Source organism: Tupaia chinensis, unplaced genomic scaffold (assembly GCF_000334495.1).
Source record: "Tupaia chinensis unplaced genomic scaffold, TupChi_1.0 Scaffold144016_1, whole genome shotgun sequence".
Classification (NCBI taxonomy): domain Eukaryota; kingdom Metazoa; phylum Chordata; class Mammalia; order Scandentia; family Tupaiidae; genus Tupaia; species Tupaia belangeri.
The window spans coordinates 1,042,583-1,058,240 of record NW_006203868.1 but is presented as its reverse complement, the minus strand read 5'-3'; the positions used below and the strand labels follow the sequence as shown (position 1 = coordinate 1,058,240).

The window sequence follows — 15,658 nt, the reverse complement described above, 5'->3', positions numbered from 1 at the left end:
TTGCTGTCTCTATGTCTCTCTCTGTCTGTCTGGCGAGCGCACGCACCCTATAGCGAAAATCTCTCAAAAAAAAAAAAAGTTCTTTGGCTGTCATACTGTTGAATTTGAATTTTATTCTTCCAGATGATTGATTGATTGATTATTTTTTAGAGAGAGATATTTGCTATAGGATGTGTGCACTTGCTGGAGTGGGAAATCACCCCCTAGGGGAGGTGGCCACACTGCAGTTCTTTCTCCTCCCTTCTCCTCTTGGGACTTTGGGCACGCATGCACATGCATCCGGCGTGAGTTCTGAGCCACCAGGTCTAGGACTTGAACCGTGGTTGACTACATGGGAGTCCAGCGACATAACCGTTGCACTATCTGGTGGTCTCTATATTTATTATTTATTTATTTATTTATTTTTTGAGAGGTTTTCGCTATAGGGCGCGTGCGCTTGCCAGACAGACACAGAGAGACAGAGAGACAGAAAGCGAGAAATCACCCCCCAGAGGGGATGGTCACGCTGCAATCCCTTCTCCTCCATTCTCCTCTCGGGATCTTGGGCATGCACGCACACACGCCCGGCGTGAGTTTTAAGCCACAGGGTCCGGGATGCGAACCGCGGTTGACTACATGGGAATCCAGCGACATAGCCATTATGTTAACTGCTGGTTCCCTTTATTATTTATTTTTGAAATTTTTGCTGTTAGGCATTGTGTGTTCACTAGAGAGAGAGAGAGAGAAAGTGAAAAAACATTCTTCAGGAGGGATGACTGTACTGCAGTTCATTTTCTAGTCTCCTCTCAAGATTTTGGGCACACATACACATATGCCCAACATAATTTTCAAGCTGCCAGGTTTGGGACTTAAACCATGTAGTTGGCCAAGTGGGATCCAGCACCTTAATCTCCATGCCACTTTTGGCTTATATGTGTTTATTTTCAAATTTTAACTATAAAGTACTTAATTTTTGTGTAGGCAGTACACTCTCATGGTCTGAAATTTGACAAAATGAAACAAAACAGAAACCTTGTGGCCGGCAGGTGACATGGTGGTTAAGGCCCTGGACTCTAACCTGGCCCACCACGGTTCTAATCTGGACCTGGTGACTTGCTTTCTCACTCTCTCTTTTTTTTTTTTTTTTTTTCTCTCTCTGGTCAAATAATTAAAATATAATAAGTAAAAATGGACAGTTCTAAAAAAAAAACCCCTTCAGACTGCTGGTATAAATGCAAGTAGTTTGTAATCTTTGTGCAATTTTCCTTAAGTTTCAATGTTAGTGTTTTATTTGCAACAGAAATTATGGAGGCATCTTTCTTTTATCTGTGCCTTCAAACAGTTAAGATATTGGATTTATTTGTTCTCTGGGGATTTTGTAGAATGTCCTGTACAGTTTTGGGGTTTAATACTTTTTCTTGGGAGAGTAGAAAGAGTAGGAGGTGGGTATCTCAGATAACTTTATCATTTTTTTTTAGTGTTTCACTCTAGTTTTTTTTTTTTTTTCTCTGCTGGGAGTCACTTTGGGAAAATTATATTTTTCTAGTAAATTAATGATTTCATGCATGTGTTAAACTTTTTTTTCTACTTTAAAATTTTCTTTATTCATGATAGAGTGCATTTATACACACACGAAAGTGAGGGGGATAGAAATGAGGACCCTCCACAGGGTCAGATATGCCACGATCCCCTTCCTTCAGTCTGTTGGATCCTAGATCATAGGCACTTGCGTTTGGTCTGTTTCAGGCTGATGGCCAGGGATTCAAACTGTGGTTGCCATGTGGTATCCAGTCTCCCTTCAGGAATACAATACTACTGTGTCATGGAGCTGGCCTCCAAATGTCTGGATATAGAGTTGTAGAAATAAGAAGTCTCTTCTGTTTTTAAAAAATTTTCACCCACTTATATACTTATTCTATTTATATATTTTTTATACTCTTTCTCATTTTAAAATTAGATTATCTAGTGCTTTATTTTCCAAAGAACTAACTCTTGGAACTAATTCTTATTGATTAGTGTCTACTGTTTTTCTGTTTTCTAGCTCCTGAGGTCCTGATTTGGTTGTTTTAAATGTCTTCTGCTTTCCTTTGTATTTTTCTTTTTGTTTGATTATTAAATTATTAACCATTTTTGTTGAAATAAATAAAGTTCTGGGCATTGTTTTAGTTGATTTCCACAGGATATGTATTTTGTCTGTTATACATATGTGTGAGTATATATATATGTGTGTGTGGTTTCTACATATTTGTGTGTATGTATATGTATGTACGCATATATATATCTACATGTTATATAGTCACAACACACATGTCATATCTGATATGGCTATGAAAATGAATTGAAAGAAGTTAGACTAATGATAAATTACTTAGAAAGCAGGAGAGAAAGCACACATTGATGTGTGAGAAATTTTGAGGTCCAAGTTGAAATTTTGACAATAGAGATGGAAAGAAGAGCATAGACAGAAATTGGAAATGAAGAGTGTGAGTAACTCCCAGGTTTGTGGTTTGGGTAGCTGGTAGATGAAGGCATCATATTCACTGAGTTAGGGCCCATGTTTAGTATGGAAAATGGAAGAAGAGATTTGAAGTGGAAAGGTTAAGTTCAGATATAGACATGTTGAGTTTAAAATGTTTGCAGTACAGTGCTCAATTCTGGTGCATAGGGAACCAGATTCTACATGACCAGATTCTAATCCTGGCCCCACTGGGTTTATCGCTGGGTACATGTGCATGTATGCACCAAATCCCAACAGGATGGAGAAATGGAGAAAGGATTGTGGCGTGACCACATCCCATTGGGGAGTGTGAACATACTTTGTCTCTCTTTCTCTGTGGTGAGCCCCATGCCCTTTGGCCATTAAAAATAAAAGTGTTTTCATTAAATCTTAAGATTTCTTTAAACCTTATTAATATTTATAATAAGGTACCTTTTTGCAAATATTCAGAACAGGCACTTACAAAAGAGGAGGGAGTCAGAGATTGGGAAGTCATTAGAGAAAGGGTGATAGTTGATGCTTTTGGGTTTTTTGTTTGTTTGTTTGTTTTTTGGAGAGGTTTTTGCTATAGGGCTCGTGTGCTCACCAGACAGACAGAGAGAGAGAGATAGAAAGGGAGAAATCACCCCCCAGGGGGGATGGCCATGCCGCAGTCCCTTCTCCTCCATTCTCCTCTTGGGATCTTGGGCACGCACGCACATGCGCCCAGCGTGAGTTTAAGCCTCCGGGTCTGGGACTCGAACCGCAGTCGACTAACTGGGAGTCCAGTGACATAGCCATTACCCTAACTGCTAGTCCTTGGTTTTTATTTTGTTTTAAGAGACTGGGTCTTGCTCTGTTTCCCAAAGTAGCCTTTCGAGTTGCTTGGATTACTAATGTGCATCCCTGTGCCCAATAACTGATGCTATAGTGTTGGCTGAGGTGGCCTAGAGCTTTATCTTTAGAATCTAGAGATAATGAATTTAAAGATGCATTTTCCAAGTCCTAAAGTTCTATCAAAATTTTCTAATTCGGGACCAGCAGTTAGCGTAATGGCTATGTCGCTGGACTCCCATGTAGTCAACTGTGCTTCAAGTCCTGATCCTGGTGGCTTAAACTCATACCAGGTGTGTGTACGTGCATGCCCAAGATCTCGCGTGGAGAATGGAGGAGAAGGGATTGTGGCGTGGCTATCCCCCCTGGGGAGTGATTTCTCGCTTTCTGTCTCTCTGTTTCTGTATATCTGGCGAGTGCACGCGCCTTATAGCAAAAACCTCTCCAAAAAATTTTTTTTTCTAATTTTATATTTTCGTTTTGGTGATAAATTAAAGATCAGTATAAGCACATTCAAGGTTATTTGAATGACTACCATAGTATCACAGATTTTGGTGCCAGTTTTTGTGTTTGAATTGATTATTCATAGATACCACATGCATGGTAAAGAAATCTCCTGCATTAGAACCTGCATTAGGTTGATGTGTTTTAACGTAAAACTAAGAAAATCATCGTACTTCAATTTTTGAACTCATATTGAATTATTTTGCCATTAACATGTTTTATAGTATTATAGGTGAAAGGTGTTTTCATAGAATTTCTGAGAAATGGAAATTGTATAATGAATCTGGTTCGAAATCATAACAATGACATAGAGCTACAGAGTATGCTGTGTACTATTTTAATTGTCACAGACCGATCAAAGCACACGGGACTTATGTGTAGATTACATACATGTTCAGGCCTTGTAAGATGTCATTGTGCACTCTGCACAAGGTATTTCATGGAAGATTGAGGAGAGAAAAGTGACAGGAGAACTGACTAGTTATGCGGCTCATTGATAATTGTAGGTATGTATGTCTATATGTACTGTGTACACAGGTGTGTGTATGTGTGTGAGTGTATTTGGGAGCACTTCAAAAGTTCATGGAAAAATGTAATTAAAGTATGAGTTTATTTAGGTGCAAAAAGTTTTTGATATCCATGTAGTCTTTTCTTAATACACTTTAAAAAAAAAATGAACCTTTTCAAGAACCATTGTATGTATTACCAAACTTAAAAATATATTGTGAGCAATTGCAATGCATGGGTCCATCCCCATTCATCTGTGTAAAAAGCAGCTTATGATGATTATTAGCAGTAAGTACTATGTCAGTTTTATTAAATATTTTATTTTAGAATTTTATTTTGATATACATTGTGAAATGATTCTACTGTCAAGTGATATTTACCATCTTGTACATTAGTTCTCCAGAATTTATTCATTTTGAACAACTGAAATTTGTATCTTTCAACTAACATGTCTCCATTTTCCCTGTCCCCTAGCTCTTTACAATCCACTATTCTCTGCTTTTATCGGTTTGACATCTTTTTTAGATTCCATATGTGAGGACATGCATTATTTGTCTTTTTGTACCTGGATTATTTTATTTAGTATAATACCCTCTAGGTTCATTCATATTGTTACAATTGATAGGATTTCTTTTCTTTTTAAGGCTGAATAATATTCCATGTATACTTTCTTTTTTTTGGGAAAGGTTTTTGCCATAGGGCACGTGTGCTCGCCAGACAGACAGAGAGAGACAGAGAGACAGAGAGACAGAGACCGAGAAATCACCCCCCAGAGGGGATGGCCACGCCGCAATCCCTTCTGGGGGGGGGATGGCCACGCTGCAATCCCTTCTCCTTCATTCTCTTCTCTGGATTTTGGGCTTGCACACACATGCGCCCGGTGTGAGTTTTAAGCCACCGGGTCCGGGACGTGAACCATGGTCAACCATGTGGGAGTCCAGCGACATAGCCATTACGCTAACTGCTGGTCCCCTATGTATACTTCCTATGTGCACATTTTCTTTGTCCGTCTATGGGTACTTCAGTTGATTCTGTGTCTTCAGTGTTGTGAGTTAATGGTGCAGTGAACATGAGAGTGAAGCTATTTCTTTGATATACTGATTCATTTTCTTTGAGTATATACTCAAGTGGGATTATTGAAGCATGTGGTAGTTCTGCTTTTAATATTTTGAAGTCACCTTCTTGTTATAATAGTTGAACTAATTTATATTCCCACCAGTAGTAGGAATGACAAGGATTGCCTTCCCTTTTCTACCTATCTTTGCCAACACTTGTTGTCTTTTGTCTTTTTGATAATAGCCATTTTAACAGATATGAGTTATAGCCCATTATGGTTTTAATGTGCATTTCTCTTATGATTAAAGATGTTGAGCATTTTTTTATATACCTGTTAGCTATTTCTGTATCTCCTTATGAGAAATGTTTATTCAGATCTTTTGTCCACCTTTAAATTAGGATGTTTTCTTGCTATTGAGTTTGAGTTCCTTATGTAATTTGGACATTGGCACCTTATCAGATGTATGTCTGCAGATATTTTCTTCTGTTCCATTGGTTGTCCTTTATTCTATATATTGCTACTTTTCCTGTGGTAAAAGGAGCATTTTCTGAAACAGCTTTACAATTTATAAAATTTTTAAGACAAACAGTCCTGTAATACAGTAGAAATTAGAAACAAACCTGAGCACTTTTAAAAATTAAGAGCGTCTATTGAATTCTAAGTGTTAAGTTTGACTTGTAAGCCTTGTTCAGTGATCTGGAATCATACTACTGAAAATGTTTATTCTTCAGGTCAGACTTTGATTCAAGGATGGAGAAATACTTTCACCTCTCCATGGGAAGATGTGTAAAATATTGTGTATGATTGTATTTATTTATACACACATATATGTAAAAGTTATCAAAGTAATTAATGCCTGTTACATAATAGTAATAATTAACATATATTGAACATTTTCTTTTTTTTTTTTGGAGAGGTTTTTGAGAGACAGAGAGACAGAAAGTGAAAAATCACCTGCCAGGGGGGATTGCCACGCTGCAATCCCTTCTCCTCCATTCTCCTCTCAGGATCCTGGACATGCATGCACATGCGCCCGGCATGAATTTAAGCCACCAGGTCCGGGACTCGAACCACAGTTGACTACATGGGAGTCCAGTGACATAACCATTACACCAACTGCTGGTTCCATATTGAGCATTTTTGGTAAATAACACTTAGAAGCAATTATACTGTTACTATTTAACAATGTTCTTTCTCAGTTATGATATTAAAAAAAGAAACCCATTTAGAGAAGTTGGTATATTAAATCAGGGGTCCTCAACTCCCAGAACATGGACCCATAGGGCTCTGGCCTATTAGGAACTGGGCTGCACAGCAGGAGGTGAGCAGCAGGTAAGCTAGCAAAGCTTCATCATATTTACAACTGCTCCCCATCTCTTGCTTTACCAGCTGAGCTTCACCTGGTGTTAGATCAGCAGTGGCATTAGAGTCTCACATTCAAGCATGTCAGCCTTCACTTGTTTCCCCCGTAATTACACTTTGACTTTGAATGCAGTTGCATTCTAGTTGCAGGAAAACAAGCTCAGGGCTCTCACTGATCTGCATTACGGTGAGTTGTAAATTATTTCATAAAGTACACAGCAAATGTATGCATTTGAATAATCATCCTGAAACCATCCCCCTGCACTCTAGTCTGTGGAAAAATTGTCATCCATGAAACCGGTCTCTGCTGCCAAATGGTTGGGGACTGCTGTATTAAATCATTTCAGTGATAATAACACTTTGCAAATAAAGTGCTCTCTTTTTTTCCTCTGCAGTAAGAAAAGTGGAAAACCACCATTACAGAACAATGAGGTAAAATTTTAAGTCATCTACTCTGAAATTTCATTAATATGTGTTTGTTAACATAATTTTGGATTAGGATAAAATCATAGAATTTTGGAATTAGAAAGTAACTTAAAAATGTCATTTCCAATCTGCTGCATGTTATGGAATTCTTTCTGAAGTAGGAATCTTAACAGGCTTTTCTGGTACTTATTTGGAACTGTTCATTTGATGGAGAGAACTACATTAGTAAAAGGCCGTAACCATTTGGGTTCTAGCTCATTATGAAATTAATCCCCTTCGCTCCCAGTTTCTTAATGATTGACTCTATTATGTATTTCGTAGTAATACAGGACAAGCTTCTGTCTTCTCTAGGAGAGCCACATGTATTTGAAGATAATTGTAACATATTAATAGAAACTTCTCTTTGCCCTTTGACCTTGTTTGCACCTTAATGTTAGGTACATTTTTTTTCCTAGTCGCTTTATTACTGTGACTTTTAAGTATTTTTATTGTATTTGAAGATAATTGTAACATATTAATAGAAACTTCTCTTTGCCCTTTGACCTTGTTTGCACCTTAATGTTAGGTACATTTTTTTTTTCCTAGTGCTTTATTACTATGACTTTTAAATATTTTTATTTATGTCTTTTATGAAGAGAGAGAAAAGAGCAGGCAGCACTAGCACTCCCAACAGTGTCTTCATGTTACCAGCTGTCCTCAGTCTCAGCCAGCTGGGATCGTGGGCACCTGTGCACACATTTGACTTCTACAGGAAAGCCTTCTTATGTGAACTTGGGACCTTTCCATGCTGCTTCAGCATCATAGAGCATTGTGTTCCCATTGCACCACCACAGCTGCCCTACTTAAATGGACTTTGTTTAGGGTCCAGCCCTTTACTTAGTGGTTAAGGGGGCTGGATCCACATGGCTGACTGTGGCTTAAATTCTGGCCCTGGCGGCTTGAAAAACATGCCAGGTGCATGTGCACATTTGCCCCAAATCCCAACAGGTTGGAAGAATGGAGGAGAAGGGATTGCAGTATGACCATGCCCTACTGGTGTGTGTGTGTGTGTGTGTGTGTGTGTGTGTGTGTGTGTGTGCGCGCGCGCGCACATGCGCTCGTGTGCTTTCACTCTGGCAGTTTAAAAAACTGGTGTTTATGGTTCGTTTGCTTTTTCTATAGTTTCAATATTAATTTACATTATAAAAGTATTATCTTTCTTTTTAAAAAATCACTGGGAGTTCAGAGGTGGGGAAAATAGTGAATTAAAAATGAATTCTTAGGGGAACCAGCAGATGACGTAATGGCTATGTCGCTGGACTCCCATGTAGTCAATCATGGTTTGAGTCCAGACCTGGTGGCTTAAACTCACGCTGGGTGCGTGTACGTGCGTGCTCAAGATCCCAAGAGGAGAATGGAGGAGAAGGGATTATGGTGTGGCCATCCCCCACTGGGAAGAGATTTCTCGCTTTCTGTCTCTGTCTCTGTCTTGCTGGCAAGCACATGCGCCCTATGGCAAAAACCTCTGGGGAGGGGGAAGAATTCTTAGGGATTCAGTTTGTGCCTAATGGTTGAGGGAGCTGGATCTCACATGGCTGACAATGCAATTTAAGTCCTGGATCTGCAGCTTGAAATCCATACTGGGGGGACCAGCAGTTAGAGTAATGGCTATGTCGCTGAACTCTCATGTAGTTGACCATGGTTTGAGTCCCGGACCTGGTGGTTTAAGCTCACACTGGGAGCGAGTGCGTGCGTGCCCCAAGATCCTGAGAGGAGAATGGAGGAGAAGGGATTGTGGTGTGGCCATGCTCCCGGGGGGTGATTTCTCGCTTTCTGTCTCTCTGTCTCTCTCTCTGTCTTTCTGGGGAGTGCTCGTCGTGCCTTATAGGAAAGACCTCTCTCTCAAAAAAAAGAAAAAGAAATCCACACTGGGTGCATGCACATGCCCAACATCCTAAAAAGAGTTTAGGTGATGAAGAAAAGGAATTACTGTGCTACCATGCTCCGTGCTCCACAGGGGATGCTTTCTCCTTCCTCTGCCTCTCTCTTTCTCTCTCAGGCAAGCACATGGTCTTTCTGGTAAATTAAAAAAAAATAGGAAGGATTAGTAGTGTTATGAGAGGCATTGTCACTGCAGGTATTGTTTTTTAGATCGATCTTAGGTATAACTGCATTATGTATCACGATGGTAGAACATCATCATCTCTCTTCTGTCTGAATTCAGCTTTGTTGAGCCAGCCCTCCTAGGAAGGATTAGTAGTGTTATGAGAGGCATTGTCACTGCAGGTATTGTTTTTTAGATCGATCTTAGGTATAACTGCATTATGTATCACGATGGTAGAACATCATCATCTCTCTTCTGTCTGATTCAGCCCTCCAGTCCAGGTTCCCCTTTACATAACATACTGTGATGTCTCTTAAAAAAGCTTAAAGAACTGAAATGTCGCGAGAATCCAGTCAAGTTTTAGACATGTAAGAATAGGAACAATTCTTAGAATTTCAGGATCCAATTTTATTTATCTCTAAAATTACAATCCTCGCTGTCCCTATTAAGCAACTTCTTCAGTTCAGATTCCTAATGAGAACATTTCTTTTTCTCAGATGCCACCCTCTGCCATTGATTTGGTTTTGTAGTGGATGGTTTTAAAGCTATTTCAGGACAGCACAAGGGTACATAGCCTATTTCACAATCTGCTCAGGTCAACTTTTTCCTTGTCTTTTTTGGAGAGGTTTTCGCTATAGGGCACGTGCACTCGCCAGAAAGACAGAAAGAGACAGAGAGACAGAGAGTGAGAAATCACCCCTTCAGGAGGGATGGCCACGCCACAGTCCCTTCTCCATTCTCCTCTCGGGATCTTGGGCACGCACGCACATACGCCTGGCCACCGGGTCCAGGACTCAAACTGCAGTTGACTACATGGGAGTCCAGTGACATAGCCCTTATGCTAACTGCTGGTCCCACTTTTTCCTTGTCTTTGCAAATTGTTTCATGCTTCCCTTTTCGTTGACCCAATGAAAATGAAGAGCTCTCTAAGAAATAAGATGATCTTACCTTAAATTCCTTTATACTAACAATAAATTCTCAGCCTTTACTATAGCCTCATGGCTCTGCCCTTGGTAGGCTCTATCTTTTCAGCCTCTCTCATTCTTGTTCCTTTGCTCTAGCAGTACTCTCACCTTGCTGTTCAGTGCACATACCCACAGTTCTATTCCCAACCGGGGCCTCTGTGGTTGGTGTTCCTTGTGCTTCTTACCTTCTCTTACCCCACCCCTCCCCAGTAATCTCATAGCTTCACTTTATGTGTCATGTTAAATGTCATGAGGCTTCTCTGGTCAGCCTATCTGAACCATTCTTTTTCTTATGACCCTGCGTAGTCTATCTATAATAATTTATTTATTGGTTTAATTTTATCTGTTTTTCCCCTACAAGAATGTGTGTTGTGTGAGTGAAGGAACCTCATCTAACTTTAAATTTATGGGGAATAGAGAGTGAATTGGCAGACTGCATATTGGAATGTTAAATGGTGAACTAGAAGTCTATGTAGTAAGTACCAAGGAAGATCCGGTTCAGGATTTTTTTTTTTAGTCTGTTGTCAATTAGGAAGTGGATAATAATAAAGTGGTTAAGTTACCTGACCATTTCTTAGCTGTCTGCTGGACCTCTTTTTCTCCTGTTATACCTGCTCACAGCTCTAGTCAGATCGGCTGTTTTGTTGTTCAGTTACATTAACAGGATTTCACAGTGGTATTTCGTACTTGCTGTGTCTTCTACGTGCAGTGTCCTCCCAGATTCTTTGGATCGAGGACTTCTCACTTCCTTACTCAGTTATTACATGTCATATTTTCTTGAAAGCATTTTTGAATATGCAAATGCTTGCTAAATGATCCATATTGTAGTTATATTGATTTAGATAAAACATGGCACTTCAGTGTTACTTGTGATACATTTACTATATCTGTCCTAAATAGGCTTTTTTTTCCCCTCTCCTAAATGTAGAAAGAGGGAAAGAAAGAGCGAGCTGTGGTGGACAAAGTGTTTTTATCAAGGCTCACACAGATTCTGAAAATCATGGTCCCTAGAACATTTTGTAAAGAGGTAAGTCTTTTGAAATTAAAATGTTAATTGTTTGATTTTCAAAGTTATGTGAAATGATAACAATAACATAACAACACTTTGGTTATACTATGGCTCAAGTGTTTTCTGTATAGGTAGAGAAGACTGCTTTTTGTCTTTTAATCATTACTTGTCATGAAGTATCCTTGTTCACAGTGCCAATTTTTAAATGGTTTTCTCTCATTTACAAAGAATTATTTCTATTTTATTTGAAATACTAAAGGACTACAGTATAGCTGGTGTAAGTAGTATTGTTTTTTGTTTATTACTGTTAAATACTATAAAAAATTAAATTTAAAAAGACAAACCTTTTAATTACATTGAGACAGTTGTTAACAAGCTACATTGATGTCTTTGAGTGTTGCTTCTTCATATTTGAAAAATACGTCATGACTTTCCTGATGACCTAATATTTCATGGTCATGGTTGGCTCTCATGCTTTCATTTGTTCATATTATCATGTCTGTGGCATCCAGTATTTCCTCCCAACAAAACCAAATATGTTAAAAAAAGAAAAGTTGAATGTATGCTAGCTGGAGAGGTAGAGAGACAGAAAGCGAGAAATCCCCCCCATCCCCGGTGGGGATGGCCACACTGCAATCCCTTTTCCTCCATTCTCCTCTCAGGATCTTGGGCATGCACACACATGTGCCCGGCATGAGTTTTAAGCTGTAGGATCTGGAACTTGAACTGTGGTCCACTATGTGTGCAGTCCAGCGACATAGCCATTTTGCCATCTGCTGGCCCCAGTGCCTATTATCTTCCTTGTGAAGGTTTCCGTGACTATTCAGGTATATTTACATTTAAAGAATCCTTATTTAGGGACCAGCAGTGTAAGTAGTGGCTATGTCGCTGGACTGCACACATAGTGGACCACAGTTCAAGTTCCAGATCCTGCAGCTTAAAACTCATGCCGGGCACATGTGTGTGCATGCCCAAGATCCTGAGAGGAGAATGGAGGAGAAGGGATTGCAGCATGGCCATCCCCCATGGGGGGTGATTTCTCACTTTCTGTCTATCTCTCTCTGTCTTTCTGGTGAGCGCACGTGCCCTATAGCAAAAACATCTCCAAAAAAAAAAATCCTTATTTAAAATACAGGCTTCTTTGGAAAGATTCATGTATTAACCCCCTAATGAGTTAATAACTTAATGCATGTTTTGACTACTGCAGGGGTTTGCTACATGTAAGATGAATAAATGAATGTAAGACATTGGTTAGGTCTAAGGCATTAGTAAGGTAGGTAGAGAGGACCAGCTTGGCCAGCCTCCCAGTTTTGTCTAGGACTAGCCATGCCACACAGTCATTTTACATACCATCCTTGAAAATACAGAAATCTAAGTTTGGGCCAGCCCTGTGGTCTACAGGTTAAGGGAGCCAGATCCCACCTGACTGACTGCTGTTCAAATCATGGCCTTGGCACCTTGGAAAATATGCCAGGCATGTTTGCATAGACACTCAGGATCTTGACAGAATGGGGAAATGGAGGAGAAGGGATTGTAATGTGTCCATGCCCCATTGGGGATTGCTTCCCTCCCTACTCTGTCTCTCTGTCTGTGTCTTTGGCAAGTGCATCTGCCTGCTGGCAATAAAAAAAAAAAAAAAAACCTAAGTTTAACCCTGGTTCAAGAAATTGAAATAAAGTCCCATAAATTCATAGGAGATAGGAGGCAGAGATAGAATGCTTAATTAATTAATGTATGAAATAGAGAAATGAAAATGCAGTACATGAATATATGGAAGTTCACATGTTTCAAAAGGTAAGGTACTATGTAAATCTTTAGTTTCTGATTTATTGCACTAACACATTAATAATAGTGATTATAAAGATATTGAGTCATCTGAAAAGGTACGGTACATTTTTACATAGACAAAAGTAGAAAATTATGTCATGACTTTTCCAGTGACCCTATATCTTTGATCTAAAGTCATGTCACTACTCAGTAGTCAAAGTTCACCAGCTTTTGCTAAAGTGAGACAAATACACTTGGTACTTCTTAAGCCAAGGACACAAAGTATGGGAAAAAATAAACTACCTTTGTCTGATGTTACCTGTACCTCAGTGATTACTTTAGGACCGAGACTGTATCTGAGGTCTGAATTCAAAGATTTCATCATAGTTAAGGTGTTATCTACAGACCCCATTTATTACAATCAGTAGATTCTTCTGTGGTCATTTGAATACCTTTGGGATGGTGAGCTAGGGTAGGAAGATAGTATCTCCCCTGCCAGCCACTCTGGCAAATATTGGGGTTGCAAATGTACAGCCATTACACACTTCATTGACATGATCTTAGGATTCTTTTGTCACCTCTATACTTATGACTCCCTGTTTGATCTTATTTAAAGAACTCTATTTCTAGTGTCTTATTTTTTTGGAAAGAATTATTTATTTTAATTTTATTTATTCATTTATTTTATTTTGACTAGAGAGAGAGACAGAGAGAAAGGGAAAGTGAGAAGGCAAGCCCCCAGCTCTGGGACTCAGACCATGATCAGCCATGTGGGAGTGTCCAGCGCCTTAACCACCATGCTACCCTCTGGCCCCCAGTGTCTTCATTTTTTTTTTTTTTAATTATTTGTTTTCCAAAAATTACATAAGCGATTGATGCAGTTTTTTCTTGCTGTAATAATTTTGAAACTAAACACATTATCTGACAATTCCCCACCTCCTTGTCCCTGACTTTAGTTTCTCTGTTATTGTCATACTCTTCCCGGTTAGAAACACGAGGTCAGCTTTGAATGTATGTGTGTTGGGGTGGGGCAGGGTGGTGGAGTTGAATCTCACACAGAGAAACAACTGACTTCTAGCCAGTCTTCCAGCCTCTAAGCTCTTCATAATCTGTCTTGCATAGCATTGCTTAATTGTTCTCTAAACATCACTTTTTAACATTTTAGTCTACTTAGAAGCTTGCAGTAATTTATATGGCCTAAAGTCTGCTGGATATGTAGCATTATACTTCATATGGTTTTAATCGTTTTTTTTTTCCCGTTAAATCCTTTACCTTTTTAAAAAATCTTTAATTCCTATACTCTCCTTTGTTCTACATGTTTCTAATGTTATAACTGTCTTCTGCTATCCCAAACCTCTACCCATCCCACCACTTACCACATAAAGTTACACAAGTTATGCTTGCCTAAATATGTCTTTTTAAAATTTTTTTAATGTGTTAATCTTGACAATTCCCTGAGGACTTGGGCATCATTAGAGATTTTTCTAACAAATTGAATTAAATTTATTCTACTTAGGTAAAATTTTAGGCTTCAGTATTTGTTAGTTATTTATATACTGACAGTTATTGTCATTTTTCTCGGTTAAAGTTGTATGTTAAAAATACAGGAAAAGCACAGTGATTCATGTAATCTGCTATACTCCCAGTTTCTGTTATTGGCTAATGGTAGGAAGGCAAGTTATTTGACCTGCCTGGGATTTACTTATGAATTCTGGAGAACGATTAGGTGATATGTAAGGCATTTCCCACTTACATGGTATTTTTAGGCTCCTTTTAAACTGTATTTAAAATTTGCCAACATGTAAGATGTCAGTCTACTGTATTGAAACTAGAATAAAACTTTGAATTTGAAAGCCAGAAATTGTACTGAGATGTTTCTTTTCACTTTCTAAATGTATGTATTTAATTTACTACATCTCATTTATTTTAGACAGGTTACTTGATACTTATTGCTGTTATGCTGGTGTCTCGGACATATTGTGATGTTTGGATGATTCAAAATGGGACACTCATTGAAAGGTACTTCTAATTCACTTCTTCCTATACCAATTTGACAGTAGAAAAGTTTTTCTTGGTATTCTGTTTCCTGGTATGCAATATTTTGTTGGAAAATTTCTTAAAATACTTAATTTAAGAAAATTTTTTGAATGATAGTACTTAAAAATTTTAAATGTTCCTAAATTTTGAAATACAGTGTTTTTTCCCCCTAGACGTCGTCTTTTTTTTTTTTTTTTTTAAACAAGCAAAGGTGTGTCTCCTCTTAGAGTCTTGATTTGCTTCTTAGAGGACTTGTAGGAAGACGAGGAATGCTTTATGTTTTATGCTCACATTGTCTGGCTCATTCTGGAGAGCAAAGACACTGACCTACATAGGATTAAAGCCCTTTAGTATGTACCTAGATATGGGTAAATAAATTATGTAAGCTCTTCTATTCAATACAAGTCTTCCTAAAACCCATGGTAACCTCCATGGCTTTTCATTTTAATCAAAGTAACACATAAGCATAGCTGAAAAGGTAATAGAACGCATAATGCTTTGCAGTCCTACAGGGCTTAAGTTCTAGGACACGTCCCTTTGCTCACTCTTCCCACTTCCACTACCTGGAGCTCATTGTTTTCTGTTCTTTCTGTTTCCCCACTTATATCATTCTTTCTGTATAACATTTGTATTATTATTTATAGATTTTTTT

At 38.7% G+C, this 15,658-nt stretch overlaps 1 protein-coding gene across 1 annotated transcript in view; it reads left to right on the top strand.

Annotated features, from left to right (window-relative positions):
* ABCD3 (ATP binding cassette subfamily D member 3) overlaps positions 1–15,658 on the top strand; it is a gene marked incomplete at its 3' end in the record, with an annotated part of 74,264 nt that overhangs the window by 26,082 nt on the left and 32,524 nt on the right. The window contains 3 exon segments of the mRNA XM_014583061.2: positions 7,115–7,151; positions 11,122–11,220; positions 14,900–14,988. Coding sequence (XP_014438547.2) covers positions 11,194–11,220; positions 14,900–14,988 — 116 coding nt within the window.